The following is a 15236-nucleotide window of genomic DNA, read 5'->3' as shown; positions in this document are numbered from 1 at the left end:
AGGTCTGCCATTTGTTGGTGCCAGTCATGCACTTCCTTGTGGTTGGTTAAATAATTTGGTATACTTTGACTTGTAGTATTTTTTTTGGAAGTGGGTTTGTTGGGTTGGTCTGGTTTGAGAATGGATACTGTGAGTTCTTTTTTGTCTTCTCCAACATTAGAACTTTTGGAAAAGCTTACAAAGGAGCAGATTCGTCAAGTAGCTGAACACTTTAAAGTTGATCTTGAAGATGTAAAAGGATTAAGATTACCTCCGCTAAGGAGTTTTTTAAAAGACGAACTTATAAAACTGAAAGTCTTTAATGTCTCTCTTTCAGATGCTGATGTGACAGATGAAACTTTCTTTGGTTCAGATTCTTTAACTGGTGCTCCAAAGTTGGTAGATGAATTGTCAAGCTCAACAGTTTCTCAAGCTTCTCAATTAAAGTTTCAGTCTGAGAAAACTGAGATGGAAATGCAGTTGGAGTTAGAAAAATTACGGCTAGCACATGAGCTTGAGAGAAAACTAGCTTTACAAGAAAAGCGGCTGGCTCATGAGCAAGAAGAAAAGAGGTTAGCACATGAGTTGGAGGTGAAGAAACTGTCTTTGGAAGCTGAGCGTCTGAAGTTGAGGTCTGAGGGCAGGTTAAGTGGTGGATCTGTTAATCTGTCTCAAGGTGGTAATGGGTTTTCTGGACATAACTTGGTTAACATGTTGAAGCTGTTGCCTAAGTTTAATGAACAAGATCCTGATGTGTTTTTCTCTTTGTTTGAGGACATGGCAGAAGACAATGACTGGAGTGATCTAGATTGCTCCATGCTGCTGCAAAGTGTGCTGGTGGGTAAGGCCCAAGAAGCTTATGTTTCATTAGCTTCAGCTGAAAGAAAGGTATACAAATCTGTTAAAGAAGCTGTTTTGAAAGCTTATGAACTGGTTCCTGAGCATTACAGACAACAATTTAGGAACTGCAGGAAAGCTGAAAAACAGTCAAATACAGATCTTGTCAGAGAATTAAACACCCAGTTTCATCGCTGGTTATCAGCTGAAGGTGTGGATGATTTTGAATCACTTTGTGACTTGATGGTGTTGGAACAGTTCAAGAACATTATTCCAGATCGGGTGGCCATATATATTAATGAACAAAAGGTAAAAACTGCTGCTAAAGCTGCTGTCTTAGCAGACGAGTATGTTCTGACCCATAAAGCTGTGAGGGATTCTAATTTGAAAGGTGACCACAGCCTTAAGGAATTTCATCACGACCGGTTTCCTGGTAAAAATAGATTGGATCCTACATTGAGATCTAAAGCGGACTTGGTTTGTAACTATTGTCGTCAGAAGGGACACTGGAAAAATGAGTGCCCTCTGAATACTAAAACTAAATCAAGTAGGGGTAAACAGGATCATCAAAAACCTGTGGCTTTAGCCAGTGTTGCACAGTCACATTCAGTGGAGTCTACACCTCTGTCTAAAGTTGAAAGTGTAAGACCAACTGTTTTAGCTGCACCTCTTGACTTCCAGTCTTTTTCAGAGCCGACTGATTCAGATCCCCAGACTTTTGAGAAGGATGTCGGACAAGATTACGCTCCTTTCATCACACATGGGTTTGTTTCTCTGAGTGGAAGTTCAAATAAAGTGGCTGTAAAGATTCTGCGTGACACCGGAGCTTCTGAATCTTTCATATTGGATTCTGTTTTGCCATTTTCTTCATGTTCTGATACTGGTCGTAGTGTCTTAATTAGAGGTATTGGGATGGAAACTTTCTCTGTGCCTCTCCATAGGATCTACTTGCAGTCAGAACTGGTACAAGGAGAAGTAACGATGGGTGTTCGTCCTTCTCTGCCTGTGGAAGGTGTGTCTCTCATTTTAGGAAACAATCTGGCAGGTGGACGTGTGTGGCGAGATGTTGCACCTCCTCTAGTGGTCCGAGCGTCTCCATCTGTTTCCATGTCAGACAAATGTGCTCAAGACTTTCCTGAGGCATTTCCAGCTTGTGCAGTAACTCGTGCCATCAGTCGTGCTTTGGCTGATAAGGAGGTTGAGTTTGGTAAGCCTAGTTCTGTTGAGAAGACTGCCTGTTTGCCAACTCTTCCTGTTCCTTTGTCACTCAGTGAGTTGATTGCAGCCCAGCAGGAGGACACAACCTTAGCTGCTCTGTTTGACCAAGTCCAGACAGCTGAACAGGACACAAAAACGTCATGTGGGTATTTTGTACAAGAAGATCTGTTGGTACGTAAATGGTTACCTTACAGTGACAAGGATATTGTTGGTCCAATTTATCAAGTTGTTGTTCCAGTCAAGTTCAGAAACCTTGTCTTGAAAACTGCTCATGGAGAATTGTCTGGTCATTTTGGAGTCAATAAAACTTATAATAGAGTTTTACGTCATTTTTATTGGCCACGTCTGAAAAAAGATGTTGCTTATTTTGTGAAAACCTGTCACACTTGTCAACTAACTGGGAAACCTAATCAGACTTTGAAACCAGCTCCACTTTTTCCAATACCCGCTGTTGGTAAGCCTTTTGAACACTTGATCATTGACTGTGTTGGCCCACTGAGTCCTTCAAAGTCAGGATCGGTGTATTTACTGACGGTTACGTGTAAAAGCACTCGTTATCCTGCAGCATATGCTCTGAAAACCATTACAACAAAGTCGGTGGTCAAAGCTTTGTCTAATTTTATTTCAGTGTTTGGAATCCCAAAGACCATTCAAACTGACAGAGGTACCAATTTCACTTCACGCATGTTTGGTGAGATTTTGAAACAACTTGGTGTAGTCCATCAACAAAGCAGTGCTTATCATGCTCAAAGCCAGGGGGCGCTAGAGCGTTTTCACCAAACCCTGAAGGCATTGTTGAGGGCATACTGCACAGAGTTGAGTAGAGACTGGGAAGAAGGTCTGCCTTGGCTACTTCTGGCAGCTCGTGAAGTTGTACAAGAGAGCACAGGATTCAGTCCAAATGAACTAGTGTTTGGACATCATGTGCGTGGTCCTCTTGCTATTTTAAAAACTAACTTGGAGAGGTCTGAGTCACCATCAAACCTGTTTGACTACGTCAATGGTTTTCGTCGCAGACTTTTCTTGGCTGGCAAACTAGCTTCTGAGAATCTTAAAAAGGCTCAGAGAAAAATGAAGCGATGGTTTGACCAGAAAGCTGAAAACAGAGTGTTTCATCCAGGAGCTAAGGTGCTTGCCTTACTCCCCATTCAGGGTTCACCTTTTCAGGCAAAGTTTTATGGTCCGTATTCTGTGTTGAGACAGGTGTCAGCCCAAGACTACGTGGTTTCTACCCCAGACCGTAAACGACCAACTCAGCTTTGCCATGTAAACTTACTGAAGCCTTACTTTGGTTGTACTTTGGAAGATAAAGATGTCAAGGCAGTTGCTGCTTCTGTGAAGGCAGACTTGAGCTGCAACGCAGGCTTAGATGAGGATGTGCAGACTCCAGATGACGCTGTGTTCCAGCCCAGACTTAAAAACTCTGAGATGTTGTCTAACATACAAACATTATTGAGTCATTTGTCTGCAGAAAGAAGTGAGCAGTTGAAGCAGTCCATTATGGATTTTCAAGCCTTGTTCAGTGACATTCCGACATGTACTAATTTAATCGAGCATGACATAGATGTGGGAGATGCGCAGCCCATCCGTCAACATTTTTATCGTATTCCTCCTGAGAAAAGTAAATTTTTGGAGTCAGAAATTCAGTATTTGCTGGACAATGGCCTGGCTAAACCATCTTGTTCCAGTTGGGCCTCGCCATGTTTGCTGGTTAAAAAACCTGACGGTACTTATAGATTCTGTACTGATTATAGGAAACTGAACAGCATTACAAAGCCTGACTCCTATCCACTTCCTCGGATGGAAGATTGTGTCGATCAGGTTGGAACGGCAAGGTATGTGAGTAAATTTGACTTGCTCAAAGGTTACTATCAAGTACCCTTGTCTGCTCGAGCCCAAGAGGTGTCTTCCTTTATTGTACCATCTGGATTATACTCTTACACTGTGATGAGTTTTGGCCTTAGAAATGCACCTGCCACTTTCCAGCGGTTGATGAATCAAGTAGTGGCTGGATTGGAAGGTTGTGCTGTCTACTTGGATGATGTAGTGGTCTTCAGTGACACCTGGAATGAACACGTACTACGTATCCGGAAGTTGTTTCAGCGTCTTCAGGATGCTCGTCTAACTGTGAACTTGGCTAAATGTGAGTTTGGAAGAGCTACAGTGACTTATTTGGGAAAAGTAGTTGGGCAAGGACAAGTGAAACCAGTGAGAGCTAAAGTCCAAGCCATTGATGGTTTCCCACCTCCTTCCTCAAAAAAGGAGTTGATGAGGTTTTTGGGGATGGTGGGTTACTATAGAAACTTTTGTGAGAATTTTTCTACTGTAGTGGCTCCATTAACTGACCTATTAAAAGCTAAAGTCCAGTTTAGATGGTCAACAGCTTGTCAGAAGGCATTTGAAAATGTCAAGTTCCTCTTGAGCACTGCACCAGTTTTGTCTGCTCCAAGATTATACCGGCCATTCCAGGTACAGGTTGATGCAAGTCAAGTGGGTGCAGGAGCCATTTTGTTGCAGACTGATGAAGAAGGGGTTGACCATCCAGTGTGTTTCTTTTCTAAGAAGTTCAATCAACATCAACTTAATTATTCGACCATTGAGAAAGAGGCCTTGGCTCTTATTTGGGCACTCCAGCACTTTGATGTGTATGTGGGTGGGGGTGAGTTTCCTGTTGTGGTATATTCAGATCATAACCCTTTGACCTTTTTGCACTCTTTACAGAGCCCCAATCAGCGGTTGATGCGATGGGCCTTATTTCTACAGCCTTACAACCTTGAAATTCGGCACATTCGAGGCACTGAAAATGTGCTGGCTGATGCATTGTCTCGTGCCATTGATGGACCAGACTAACAGGAAAAAATGCCTACAGAGGTCCTGGTTGGATCCTCTGATTTAAGGGGGAAGGTGTTACGGCTTCAGTGGGTCTCTGCCCTTTTTTCCTTTTAGGGTTCTGCAGACAGGTCTCTGCAGGTGATGCGTGTTGCCCTGATTGGTGTTCTGCAGCTTTAAAACTGCCAGGCATGCAGCAGTCAGGAGGCTTTTCCCTCCTCTCTCCTCAGAACCCCATTTGGTTTGGTTTGTATCTTTTGGTGGAGATTTGTTAGGTTTGTTTAGCATTTGTTTATTTCTGGTCACTTATAGGTTCTGCGTTAATCTATTTTGGTTTCTCATTACAGGTATTATTTTTTCAGGGTTATTTCTTTAATATAATTTAATAAATTCTATTTTCATTCAGTTACTAAATTCTTGTGTGGTCTCCTTTTAATGTTACCCCATCAAACGAGCCTGGTGGACGTAACACTTGTATTTGGCAAGTCAGTTTTATTTGTCTTTATTTGCATGGGGATGTGGAACTGTAAGGACTGTTGTCTCTCTCTGTCTAGTAGATATGAGCTGCTATCAGCCCTATGCTAGCTACAGAATAGTACAGAACAAGGGGGAAGAAGGATGAGCAGCAACATGAGATTGGGATTGACAGCACTAAAACTCTCCTGCCACTGACTAGTTGTTTCTAGCACTGGGAGAAGGCAGAGGAAATAGATTTTTCACAGTATATCCCCCTATACTGTACCCTTGTTTCAGACATGGATGAACCACAGAGGAAAAAGCCGCTGCACTTATGGATCTTACCATCCAAGCCAGTGTTGGTTAGAAACTTCTCAAGAATATTGAGATTGGAGGCCATGCCTTTCCAGGAGTTACTGACAAGCACCAAATCGTCCGCATATGTCTAGGTGGTGATTTCAAGACCCTTGACTCTGAATCCCGTTCCCTTCCGGTCTAGGAAGGATAGGAGGGGGTCAAGGGCAAGGTTAAAAAGCAGAGGGGATAAAGGGTCACCCTGTTTGACCCCAACCCGCAGAGTGATCTTGTCAGACACCCCATTCCCCGTAAGGATTCTGGAGTCCTCAATCAGGTTGCGAACACTGATGTCGACCTTCTGGCAATCTCTGACTTGGGTAGTAGCGAGGGGGCCAGAGTTCTGCATTTGAGATCCTTTGCTTGCATCACTTTACACAATCTCTTCACCTGGCAGATTGGGATCTGTTTCTCCAACCTGGGCAGCCCCAGTCCACCATCCACCCTGGCACTATAAAAGAGACCGTCTGCAGTTGATGGGCTAAGATGAAGCCAGGATTTTACCTTATTCCTGATTTCCGAATCAACTATTTTCAGGCTCACCATACTGACAAAGCTCATGTCCGCAGCATATACCACTCTTGGCTTACCATAGGTGACAAGCACCTTGACCTTTTGAGTGGGTTTGAGGGGGGCTCTGCCAATCTTGCGAAGTATATGTGCCATCTCCTTCATTGGGTCAGAGGGCACGATCCCCCTCTTCGGACTCACTTCTACTCCCAAATATTTGTAAGACTGAGCCTCACTGATCATTGGGATGGGAGCAGAGTTGATCCTCAAATCCGGCATTCAAGAAGCCGCCACATTTGTTGATTCTAACATCCAGTCCGGTGTTCTCCAGGAATTTCTCCAGAATTTTTAGATTTCTCGCCATTCCAGACCAGGAGCCGCTGAGTATGACCAGATCGTCGGCATAGGCTAATGCAGTCACGGGCTGGCCGGAGAGGGTGTAACCAGAGCCCCTTTGTTCAAGGAATGAGAGGAGTGGGTCAAGGCAGAGGTTGAATAACAACGGAGATAGAGGGTCACCCTGTTTGACACCAACCTTCAGCCTGATCGCCCGGGTCCGCCCCTCAGTTGTCATCACACTGGAGCTGGAATGTTTGTAGGCATCACTGATCAGGTCACAAATGCCGGCATCCACTCTTCTCAGTGTAAGCGCCTCTTGGATGTGTTTGTGTGAGATAGAGTCGAATGCCCGTGCCAGATCAATGAAGACCACCGCGAGGGTCTCTCTCTCCCGCACTGCTCTCCTCACTATGCCATCCAGCATCAGCAGGTTCGTGCTGCACCCTTCGTCCTTAATAAAACCTTTCTGTGATGGGTGGGTGGGGCAGGCTTCACCCAGTCTATGGCACAGGATTTTCGAGAAGAGTCTCAAGATGGTGGCGCTGAGAGTGATGGGCCTCCAGCAGTCTATGCTCTTCAGTTTTTCCTTATCTGAGCTCTTCGGCACTAATGTTGTTCTGCTCCTCTTAAGGAGCTTTGGGAGTTTGCCATTGTAAAGCATTGCATTGAATAGGCAGGCCAGCAGCTGCCCATCTTTGTCCCATCTCAGTATGTGGGACTTTCTTAACCCGTCCAGCCCGGGCGCGCTTTTGTCTCTAGATCCTTGGATGGCCGCCATCACCTCGCCAGGGGTAACCGGCATCAGCAAAGGCTCATTATCGGCTTCCAGCAAGGCACCGAACACACCAAGCTCAATATATTTATCCTGCTTTTCCCACAATTCACTGTATGCGTTTTCAACAGTTCGTTTTGGGATGTTATATGATCTTGCCTCTTTACCATCCAAGATCAGTGATGCAGCGGCTGCCGTGTTGTCTTTATACAGGCTTTGGATGGTTTGATAGCTGCCCCTAATATTTCTTTTAACTGCTCCAAACCTACGGGGTTTCCAGAGATTCCGAGCGGGTATTTTATTGGAACGCTTCAACTGCCTCACATATGATGACAAGGTTTTATTAACATGAGCCGGGGAGAATCTGAGGGGATGAAGACCCTCCGGAGGGACATCTTCATTCCTGATCATTAACTCCAGGCAACTTTTTAGTGTTTTGCCTGGCTGCCTGGGCCGCACATTATTTTTAGGTTGCGGGAGGGAGGTGAAAAGGCCCTCAAAGTCGCCAATAAACGCAGTGTCATATTCCCCAGCCACCTGCTTCCTGTTAGCACTCCTATGCCTCTTGGTGTGTGTGGAGAGGCCTCTTTTAGTCCCAAAACTGGCAGAACAGATCTCGCACTGGATGTTTTTGTTAGCCGTGAGGTGAACACGCTTGTTAGTACCACATTTAGCAGCGTGGCACGTGGCGCTTCGTAGATTGTCTTTCAGGCTGTGTCACTTAACACAAAACCAGCTGATTTTCCTTGCTTGGTGTTTTTTCAGGAAATGTGTGAGGCCATCCTTAGCCGTCTTCAGAATTAAGCTACAGAGAGGACAGGATAGCTCCCTCCGAGGCACCTTAAGCCTGACCGTTACTACTGCGGGAAGTTTGAAGCCCTAGCCCAGGGCCTTCTTCCAGTCTTTGTCGGTGCTCATAAACACGACGTTTTTAGCTGACCAGGGAGCCGGAGAGAGTTTCCTCTCAGCTATTGAAGTGCCAGCCGGATTTGGTGTCGGGACAGGGACACAATCGGGATCGCTAGCTCTCCGGCTGAAGAGACGACTGACAGGACGCCTGTCACGCTCACTGTCAGACAGAGAGTGAGCTTCACTCGTGGACAACTCAAGAGGAGCCAGGGGAGCACTCCAGCTTCCCGAGCTCCAGGAAGCAGAGAGGTCCTGATTATATTGTGGTGTGCCCATCGTGATGGAGTGGAGGTTGCAGTTCCACTAGGTTGCGTGTGAACCGATTAGGCTGATAGCCCGTGGAAAAGAGCGTCAGAGATCGACTCACTCGGTAAGAGGATGAGGAAGTCACAAAAGATCTGTCTAGTCCTCTGCTCAGCTGTGCTCTCATCTGGTTCAAACCAGATGTTCTGCCTTTGTAAGTGTTCCGTTGTCATGGTGATTAAGCCACTGCCAAAGGCTGAGTGTGTGTCAGTAACTTTATCTAACTTTGTGAGACACCTAGTCGGTTTTAATGGGAAAAGAAGCCTTCCGAATGACTCCTTCCCGTTCAGGATCCGTAAGGCCGATCCGAAGACCGCTTGAAGCGTGTTAGAGGGTTACTTGTCGTCTCCAATGGTCACGACTCATATCTGTAGGTCATTCACAGTGATTGGAGTGATGAGGGGAGTGAAGCGTACGCTGAGCTCAGTAATTTTCAGGAGTGTATGTAAAACACTGTGGTGGAACATCAGTTAGTCCTGCTCTGAAGTACTTTGATAGAAAATCGTAAGCCCTTGAGAAATCACGAAAACATAATGCCTGGGCAGGCATTCGGTGCGATTTTGTGACCGGCTTTTATATCCATAGTATAAATTTAAATAAAGGTTAGGTTTATGTGAACACCTGTTCGTGAAGACACAGATGGGAGTGGCATGGCAGGTCCTTTAGCTACAAAGTCTTTAAAACAAAAGAAATTATGGAAATAGCGTATTATAGATTTGAAATTAAATCAATTATTAAGAGAAAAATTGAGTCCAAATGGTAACAGTCATGGGAGGAAGGAACTGAGGGTCGTCATTTATTTACAGGCAGTACAGTATTTGCAGTCTACTTTTACTCTATTTTAAGCCCACTTACAAACTCTGAAATTGGTACTGAGTGTGGAAAAGACAAGGCCATGGATTTTCACACTCTAGAAACTAGAGTTTCTATCAGAAATCCCTCCGTTGCTTACAACTGCTGTAGGGACACAAATTGAGTTTGTAGGTAATAGTAAGTACCTTGGCTTTATTTCAGGCAGGGAGCTTTAAGGTTTGTAACTGGTAGCAGACGTCTCGCATCTCATTGTGAACTGTGTGCAAAGCTGCGAGGCCTCATTTAAGCGTATGGAGCCACAACCGCCTGATGTTTCTGATTTACAACTAATTACTCGGTTTAGCTCCAGCACGTTAACAATATATATAACTATATCTTTGTAACTAATTATATATACTAACACGTGAGGACCGGAATCGAGAAGCACTGCATTAGATTGCCAAGTGATAGGTTATTCCGGTCGGAACTCGTATGGGCATTAGTAGCTTTTATTTTGAAAGACGGCAGGTACATTGCATACAGCGGGTAACTTCCTACTTCAAAATTATTATTTCTATTTAGATGTGGTGTGCTGTGCATGTGAATCTGAGCTGTCATCACCACTGTTGAGTCTGTGGAGTTCATGTGACCACGCTGGGTGTCAGTTCGGGTGGGGTTAGGGGGGAAATTAATGGGTCATACCATTGTAGTCCATGAGGGGCTCCAGCGCTCCCCAACGCGCTCCCGCCGTCGGGATTACATGGGAGGAACGGGGTATGAGGTTTAGTTTTTGTGTTTTCTAAGCTTACTTTAGGTATAAGTAATATTTTCTTGTAAATTAATGTGCTTTGTGCACTCAAGCTTTGTCAGACAGCGCTAGAACCGTATTGGCAGATAACCAATTGCTTTTAGGCTGTGCGAAAAGATGCTGGTGAAAGTGCTACATCCACGAGCTGTGGATAGCACTGTCCATAGTCAAATAGGCACCGTGGAACGCCACGGCCAGAGAAGGCCTGCCCCGGCCTCTATCGAGGGTAAACTTTACATTCTATGTGCATAGCAATGTCAGTCCAGGCCACGAGTAACCTGGTAGAACTGTGTTGTGCAACATCAAAACAAGCCCGACTGCAGTGGCATTGATGGTAGCCCTACCTCCTTCCAGCGCCCGATAGCAGCCTTCGTTAGCCTCCCGGCGCAGCTCAGTTCACCCGCTACCACAATGTCACTAACTCTCATTTTTATCCCCTTGACAAATGGACCCGTTCAAATAAAGAAATCCCTCCATTGGGTGACATCTCGACAGGGAGCGACCACCCCAAAGTGTCAACACAGGCGCTGCCGGCGGTCCGGCACGAGACAGGGACGACAGAACAATGGCATCACAGCACCACAGAATTCAATAATCGAATGTGGGAATTGTTTCCATAGTTTGAGGGGTCTATGTTAGTCAGTAATTAATGCAGAGTTTAGACTTCATGGACAGGCAGACACTATTTCCAGATAAAGGCGAGATACCGCTATTGAGGCGCCACGGGTTTGTTGAGGCCACATCCAGCACCGAAAACAAACACATCCCACAGATCATGACAGTAAAGAGCTGATCATGTTTGTTTTAATTGGATTTGATATATTTCTTTCCTCAACGTCAACGTCATGAGGCTGGCGATTCCATGACACCCCCACTCATTTCGCTCATTAGGATTTGCTTAAGAACCGGATTTGTTCTTTGTAATACTGTGCAGTAAGCCTACTAATCCTGTGTATCAGTAGATAGGATAGATAGAGATGTAATTTATAGGATCTGGGACTTTTGCTCTATGCTGAGATCACTGGTTTACACAGTAAATGCCATGAGGTTGAAATTTTATGGATGATGCCTTGATGTCCCACTTTCCTGAAGGTAGCATAAAGCTGCACTGTTCAAAATTATTCTGCTCGTGCTTGGGCCCAGTCATTAATTATTGTTAGCTGCATACATGCTGCTCCCACTGCTCAGACTCCACGCGAGAAGGCGCCACGGGCACCCGACCAGAAAGAGCCAACCCAGACCGCCCTCACGCTCCGTGGCCCGGACGCAGGAGCGCCAAAGGCGCTCCCAGCCCAAGCAGCAGCCCTTTTAATCTTGACGCCAAGGCCTGTGAGTTCCAGGAACCTCTCGAGGATCCTGAGGTTTCTCGCCATTCCAGCCCAGGACCCGCTGAGAAGGACCAGGTCATCAGCGTAGGCGAGAGCTGTGATCCTCTGGCCAGAGAGGGTGTACCCAGAGCCCCTTTGGTCCAGGAATGTTAGAAGGGGGTCCAAGCAGAGGTTGAATAGTAGGGGGGACATCGGGTCGCCCTGCTTAACGCCGACCTTCAGTTGGATTGCCCGGGTCCGCCCCTCCTTGGTGAGCACCCTGGAGCTGGTGTGCCTGTATGCATCGCTGATCAGGTCACAGATGCCGGCGTCGACCTTCCTCATCACCAGCACCTCCCTGATGTGTTTGTGTGATACAGAGTCGAACGCCCGCGCCAGGTCAATGAAGACCACAGCGAGGGTCTCCTTATGGCGCACCGCCCTCCGTATCACGCCGTCCAACACCATCAGGTTAGTGCTGCAGCCTTCGCCCCTCATGAAAACCTTCTGACGGGTGGGTGGGGCAAGCCTCGCCCAGTCTGTCACATAGGATTTTGGAGAAGAACCTAAGGATGGTGGAGCTCAGAGTGATGGGCCTCCAGTTGTCAATACTCTTCAGCTCCACCTGATCTGAGCTCTTTGGAACCAGTGTTGTGCGGCTCCTCTTCAGGAGCTTTGGGAATTTACTATTATACAGGATGGTATTGAACAGGCAAGCCAGCAGCTGTCCATCCTTGTCCCATCTGAGCAGGTGGGGCTTCCTTATCCCATCCGGACCAGGTGCACTCTTCCCCTTGGACCTTCTGAGGGCCGCCCTGACTTCACTGGGAGTGATCGCCATCAGCAGGGGTTCGTTATCTGCTTCAGGTAGGGTACCGAACACACCCAGCTCTACGTACCTGTCCTCTTTCTCCCACAGCTCACTATAGGCTTTCTCTATCTGTCTCGTGGGGATGTTGCACGAGGTGGCTTCTTTGCCGTCCAGAATTAGTGAAGCAGCAGCTGCCATATTGTTCTTGTACAGGCTCTGGATGGTCCGATAGCTGCTCCTCATGTTCCCCCTAGTCACACAGAGTCTACGAGGTTTCCAGGGCTACCGTGTGTGTATTCTATTAGAGCGCCTCATCTGCCTTATGTAGAGCGACGGGGTCCTGTTGACCAGGGCCGGCGAAGACTTGAGGGGGTGGAGGCCCCCCGGGGGGACGTCCTCGTCTCTAATTATTTGCTCCAAGCAGCTCTTTAAGGTTCTCCCTGGCCGAGGTACCTGCTTATTCTTAGGTGGAGGGAGGGGGGTGAAAAGGCCCTCAAAGCCATTGGTGAGATCGTCACCTGGTTCCCCTGCCCCTGGCTCTCTGCCAGCGCTCCCATGTTTTTTGGCATGTATGGAGAGGCCTCTTTTAGTTGAAAAACTAGAGGAGCAGGTCCCACACACAAAGGTGTAGTTGGCTGTGGGGCAGACACGACTGCCAGTTCCGCATTTGGCCGCATGACAGGTGGCACTCTGAAGGCCTGGCTTCAGGCTATTGCATTTAAGGCAAAACCAGTTGATTTTCCTCGCCTGGTGTTTCTTAAGAAAGTGAGCGAAGCCGTCCCTTGCCGTCTTTAGGAGGACGCAGCAGAGGGGGCAGGGCAGTTCTCTCCAGGGCACTTTCAGCCCTACTGTTACTGCCGCAGGGAGTTTGGAGCCAGAGCCCAGAGCTCTCCTCCAGTCCCTGTCTGGGCTTAGAAACGCAACGTTTCCCGCTGACTGGGGGGCCGAGGAGAGTACCATCCCTGCTGTTGAGGTGCTGGCTGGATTTGCCATCAGGAAGGGAGCGCAGTCAGGATCGCTCCCTCTCCGAATGACAGGGCGATCGACAGGACGTCCGTCACTGGCACTGTCAGACAGGCCGTGGATTTCCCTCTCCCCCGAGCCTTGAAGAGCAGGGGGAGCGCTCAGGTTAGCCAAGCTGCGGGAAGCAGAGAGGCCCTCCCTATCAGTCGGCATACCCATCGTGGTGGAATGAGGGTAACAAGTCCGCTAAGTCGCGTGGGTGCCCGCGAGGACGACGGCCCGTGTAAAATGGCGCTCAAGGTTGTCGAATACGGCAAGAGAGAGAAAAGGTCTTTGCGATTTCACAGGTCCTTCACCCTCAGCTGCTCCGTGCTCAACTGGTTTAAACCAGCTGCTCAGCCTCTATAAGTGTTCCGTTGCCGTGGCAACTGGACTGCCGCCAGGGCAGAGTGAGTTAGGGCAGCTTAGTCCACCTTGTGAGACACCCCATCCGTTCTGAAGGGAGAAGAGACCACCGTATGATTCTTTCCCAACGGGGGTTGTTGAAGAGAAATAAATAAATAAATAAGTGAATAAATAAACTGTTTGAGGCGCGCTAGGGGTTGATCGTCATAACGGGTATTCGCGTAATACGTGTCTATAAATCGTTCACAGTGACTATAGCGCAGAGGGAAATGCGGCGTGAGCTTAGCTCAGTGACACTCGGGCCGTGAGGGAGACACTGTAATGGGACCTTGGTAGGTTCTGCCCCATCACCATGTTCTAAAGTACTTTTAATAGGAAGACACTGGCCTTAGAGAAATATGGAAAGACATGTTACCCGGGCAGGCATTAGGAGCGGTTTTTGTGATAGTTTTACATACCTATAGCTCAAATTTAAATGCAGATTGGATTGGTGCGAATATCTGTTCGTTACGACCCAGAAGGTAGCGACGTGATGGATTACATAGCTACAAAGTCTTTAGAGTAAAATGAGATTATGGGAATAGCCTATTTCAGCTCTAAATAGATTAATTGTTAGTAGGAGAAGAATTGTCAGTTGTGGGTTTATTTCCGTGGCTCAATGTTGGTAAAGTGTTTAATTTGCGGATGTATGTTTTGTTACATTCCATTTTATTGTTTACGTGTGGTTAAATGTTAGTGTAGTTATAAAGTGTTCCTTACCGAAACACTCTTATTCATTACCGACATATGTTCATTACCGCTATGCTCATTTTATGATAATTTATTTAGATTGGATAAAAGAATTACATGAACTTTTAATTCCTCAATGAAATGGTCAGACTCTTTTATATTATGGTTGTGTTTTTTTTCAATTTAATGATTTGACACAAAATTTGAACAAAAATAGATTTTAAAAATTGTGTTCGTGTTACGGTAATGAAATAATTTTACAGTAAATAATAAATTCTGTTATTAATGACTACTCTTTGTTGGTACCTTCTCCATTGTGGACACTGAAGTCCATGGTGTCAAAAAAAAAAAAAAGTGGAAAAATGTTTGTTGTTTCATATTTCTTCATCAAATTGTGTTACGGTAATGAATTTTTTTCTTCAAAGTCTGACTAAAATGTCTAAGAATACCTTTTTTAAAAAAAAATAATTATATTTCCATACGTTAGAAGGATTGACCTGTTTCCTGGCTTACTTATTGTGCAGGTCATGTAGTGTAACATGATGGAAAGCAGATTTATTGAGTTAAAATAGGGTACCTAGCATCTGAAGCACAAAAGTTAACCCCTAACACAGCGCCCTTAATTAACGAGTACCTGTTTATGACACATTAGATGAGATGGTGAAGACGAGTAGAGGTCAAATCCATTGCACATGGAGTTTGAGAGACTGTAGGGGTGAAGACTCTCATAATTGGCAGAAAAATAAAAATAAATTCAGAAACTTTGTTTCTAAGTACCCTAAATGGATGGAAATTTATAAATAGCTGTTTATTGCATCATGGAGGACACACCATTTGTAGACGAATCTCGGTCGCACCACATGACATAATGAAACCACAGTCAAATCATATTGATGGAAAGACCCCTGTGGAGGT

The 15236-nt window shown here is 46.0% G+C and overlaps 1 protein-coding gene across 1 annotated transcript; it reads left to right on the top strand.

The window, feature by feature from the left end:
• The first annotated feature begins 756 nt into the window (after positions 1-756).
• LOC148160813 (uncharacterized) lies at positions 757-3304 on the top strand. Its single transcript, XM_088008236.1, has 3 exons — positions 757-820; positions 1403-2543; positions 3238-3304. Exons 1-3 carry the CDS (start codon positions 757-759, stop codon positions 3302-3304), a joined length of 1272 nt encoding a protein of 423 aa, XP_087864362.1.
• Positions 3305-15236: the final 11932 nt, after the last annotated feature.

This window comes from Poecilia mexicana, unplaced genomic scaffold, assembly GCF_051168715.1.
Source record: "Poecilia mexicana isolate PSO_F unplaced genomic scaffold, ASM5116871v1 scaffold_2, whole genome shotgun sequence".
NCBI lineage: Eukaryota > Metazoa > Chordata > Actinopteri > Cyprinodontiformes > Poeciliidae > Poecilia > Poecilia mexicana.
The sequence above is the reverse complement of the archived record's forward strand: the minus strand, read 5'-3'. Positions and strand labels throughout refer to the sequence as shown.